General features: G+C 33.0%; 1 protein-coding gene across 1 annotated transcript in view; it reads left to right on the top strand.

The window, feature by feature from the left end:
* Window positions 1-259: 259 nt before the first annotated feature.
* Window positions 260-3,828, top strand: part of LOC107447115 (uncharacterized) — a gene marked incomplete at its 3' end in the record, with an annotated part of 11,015 nt that continues 7,446 nt past the window's right edge. Inside the window, 2 exon segments of the mRNA XM_043038941.2 lie at window positions 260-497; window positions 1,730-1,855. Of these exon segments, the coding sequence (XP_042894875.2) occupies window positions 455-497; window positions 1,730-1,855 (169 nt within the window).

Below are 3,828 nucleotides of genomic sequence, written 5' to 3'. Positions count from 1 at the left end.
TATAGGTCGAAAGAACCAATTAATATTTGAATAAATCAAACATAATCTTAATAAATTATTTAGTTTTTTATAAATTCTATGAAAAATTTTATACATTTTAAAGAAAAAAAATCCTAAGTTCTTTTTCTTTTCTTTTTTATTTATTTATTTTTATGGTTTTAATCCATCAAACAATGACAGTTTATCACCGATTCCAGATATAGGCTGAATAGCATAAAATTGCTGTTTTACGGAAGAATTAGTTTCTGTAAAGTGGAGCTGTTGTCAACGTCGGCGAGATAGCTTTGAGCTTGGCTATCAATGATAACAGATATTATCATTGACAACAGGCTGTGGGAATAGTTGATCGGCCACTGCCCTTGACAAACGAAATATTATCATTGATAGTTATCATTGTTAGCCAAGGTCTTAACTATCAGATTGTAATAAGATTGATCTTTAATAACTGTTTATTATGAAGACTTATTTTTTTGGATTTTCAGTCTTATCAGCTTTTTGTAAGTTTATTTACGAATTCTCTACGTGTTGTTAATTATTATATTCACAGGTGCATAGCCGTTCAAGATTAATTATCATGGTTAAATTCCTTCTTTAGAAATAATTATCTTAGTTTGAAAATGCGGCTTCTTGTATCAGAATTATTTTAAGATGCATGTAAAAGACTTGAACATTTCTCTTTAAGTTATCTTACCATAATTTTTAAACATTTTCAGTGTAATGTATGGTTATGAATGAAAAATATCTTCAAATAATTTTTTTTTTAAAAATACATTTAGTTAGTGTGATTTTACCTTCGTTTTCAGAGCTTTTTTGTCCCGCAGTGGACTGATCGTTAAGACACGGTTCCCAGCAGATCACCGAAGTCAAGCATCACTGGCTACGGTCCGTGTGCGGGTGGGTGACCACTTGGATCAGTCTGCGTAGGGACCGAGGGTGTGCGGTATTGGTCCTCGTTAAACTGTGCTACCGTAAAGTGCTCGACTTCGCGCGCAGGTCGTCGGGCTACCGAAGCGGGGGTGCCATCCCCTCCGCAGAGGATCAAAATTGTGATGGCATGTTGTCGGATCATCCTCAGGGATGTTTCCCAGACCGTCGCCAATAGCCCATTGTGCAGCTCTAGTGCGACGTAAATTAACAACAACAACAAAGCTTTTTTTCCCCTAAAAGCCATTTTTAAGTTGTTTTTTTCTACCCTTTCCTTTTTTTTTACACTAATCTCAACAAATCTTTCTAAATAAGATTTGTTGAAAGAATAGCATTTAATGCAAAAGAATCGAATCTACTTCGTCTTTGTCAGCGCTACAACCCCTTGCAAGCCTTGGCTGCCTCAACAGCTGACAAACGCCAACGCCTCCTATCCATGGCAACTCCCTCGAATCAATCAAATCTACACAGAATGAATCTAAATGTTCAAATCGATCCTGACTTAAGCATTTTTAAAAATATTATTGTTCACCAATGCAGATTGGTGAACTACTTCATGTCTGGATTACAATATGAGACATAGGGACCTAAGGGGACTATCAAAATTTTTACCTAAATGTGCATTTAATAGTTCTTACTTAATTTAACAAACAATAGAGTTAAGCTATAAATTTCTAGGAATTCCAACTTTTTAACTGATTGTTAATTTTTTTTTGGCTTAATTAAATTGTTTTGTTTAAGTGCTATTAAAAAATTAAGTGTCTTCGAATCTTTCAATTGCTTTTTTTTAATTTTATACTTTTAGTAATAACGTATGGATATGAAGTGAACTTTCACCTGGATGAAAATAGAGATGGGTGCCAATGTTGGGCCAATACCTGTGGATGCTGTTTACGTATAGTGGCACCAAAAATCGGCTTGAATGATACAGGTAATTTTCTATGTATATTTATATGCTCTGCAAGGCAGAAATAATATAAGTTGAAACTAATTTTAAATGTGCTTTCTTCATTTTTAATTAAATTTCGAGATGCATAACTTAGTGCATTTACTAAATATTTCTTATTTTAACCTAATGTGTGCAATATTTAAATTCCCTGACTTATCTGACCCCTATTTCCTGACTTTCCTGTCCAAGTTCTTGGTTTTGATGATTTAGCCATAAAAAGAAACATATATCATGCATTTAAAAAAGTTATATGTAAGGGACATTGCATATAAAAATTTAAACAAGATTCTTCTCTACGTTGATTTAAATTTTCTGCTTTTACAATAATGTAAATAAGTTTTCAGCTAAATTTTGCATATTAAGCCAAAGAAATTTTTATTATTATCATTATTTTACTATTATATTATTTTAAACATCATAAATATATGTACACACTACTAATCTCAAATTTGAACTGAATAATTCAAAATTAAAGTAATAAATACAATGCTAGTAGTATAAATGCTCATAAGTCAGAGTTAATGTTTAACAATGTTGTTAAAATAAAATTTATATAAATATATATAAAAGAGGTAAACTTAATTTTGAAAAAAATGTGATGTGGTTCCTTCATATGGGGCCCTCTTGACCGTCGGGGTAGTGCCCGGCGTAGTTACGGCCCTGCATAATAGTTGTATTCTTTGTTACATAATTATTTTTATTTTGACAAATATAGGTACACTTATGTGGTAAGAACTATAATTTTATGTATAACATATCCAATCTTTGATTCTTCAAAATATCCTCTTTTAGCCTTAATCACAGCAGAGCATATTTTTGGCATTCTTTCAATTAGTTTTTGCAATGTTCTGGTTCCAGCAACTAAGTAAAGATTCCCAAAGTTTGTTTCAATTGGTACATCATATTTTTCTAATATTTCTATCGAGATCAACCCACAATAGGATTAATATCGGGGTATTTCAGTACTTTTTTCTTTTCTTCTGATGCAATGCAATTTCTACACAATTTCGATGTATGTTTTGGATTATCTTGCTGAAAAACAAATCCTTGACCAACGATTCTCTGTCCACATGGAAAAGCTGCAATTTTCTTTAATAATATTTTTTTATCCATTATTCCCTCCATTCTTGCAAGATCTCCAAACTTTGTCCCCTGCAAAACATCCCCAAACCATGACTGTACCTCCACCATGCTTCACATTTCTTAGTAAACATTGATTTGTCAAACATTCACCAATTAAACGACGAATATACGGACTTCGTTTGCTTCCAAACAACTCAAATTTTGACTCCTCAATAAAGTTCTAAAGACCAGTTAACATGTTTTTTAGACCATAACAGTCGTTTTCGCTTAACTATGTTTTGTTTTTTCAAAAGAGGTTTTATTGCAGCTAAACAACCTTTTAAACCATAGTCACGAAGTCGACGCTGTACAGTAGTTACTGACACAGTTTTCTACCTAGTAGCATTCAATTCTTCACGGATTTCAGGTACTGTTCGAGACCGCTGCTGTTTACTTTGAATGCAAATAAACTTATCCTCACATTTGGACGTTATTCTAAGTTTCCCAGATCATTGGAGGCTCTTATTTTGGCCAGTTTCTTTCTTCCTCTGTAAAGTTACGAGAACAGTGGTCTGGGAAAAATTAGTTTCAGAGGCAATTTAATTACTTGAATAAGTACACACCCAGACAAACAATTTTTATCAAAGAATGCATGATTGAAAACAAAACCCAAAACCGCTAGAGGGCGTCAAAGTTTATGCTCTTATATGAGGCAAAAACACACAAAGAACGATGAAGTTAAGTTATAAAAGCAAATTTAATGGCATGTGATTACAATAAGTGTTCAAAACAGTGACCGGCAGCGGCTATGCTGGTACAACGGCGAAGAAAAGATAGGCGAAGCACCTTTGCGTTTTGTTTTCGACCATGCATTCTTTGATAAAAATTGTTTG

The sequence above is a fragment of the Parasteatoda tepidariorum genome, chromosome 1 (genome assembly GCF_043381705.1).
Source record: "Parasteatoda tepidariorum isolate YZ-2023 chromosome 1, CAS_Ptep_4.0, whole genome shotgun sequence".
Classification (NCBI taxonomy): Eukaryota; Metazoa; Arthropoda; class Arachnida; order Araneae; family Theridiidae; genus Parasteatoda; species Parasteatoda tepidariorum.
Note: the sequence above shows the minus strand (reverse complement) of the source record. Positions and strands in the feature narration are given on the sequence as shown.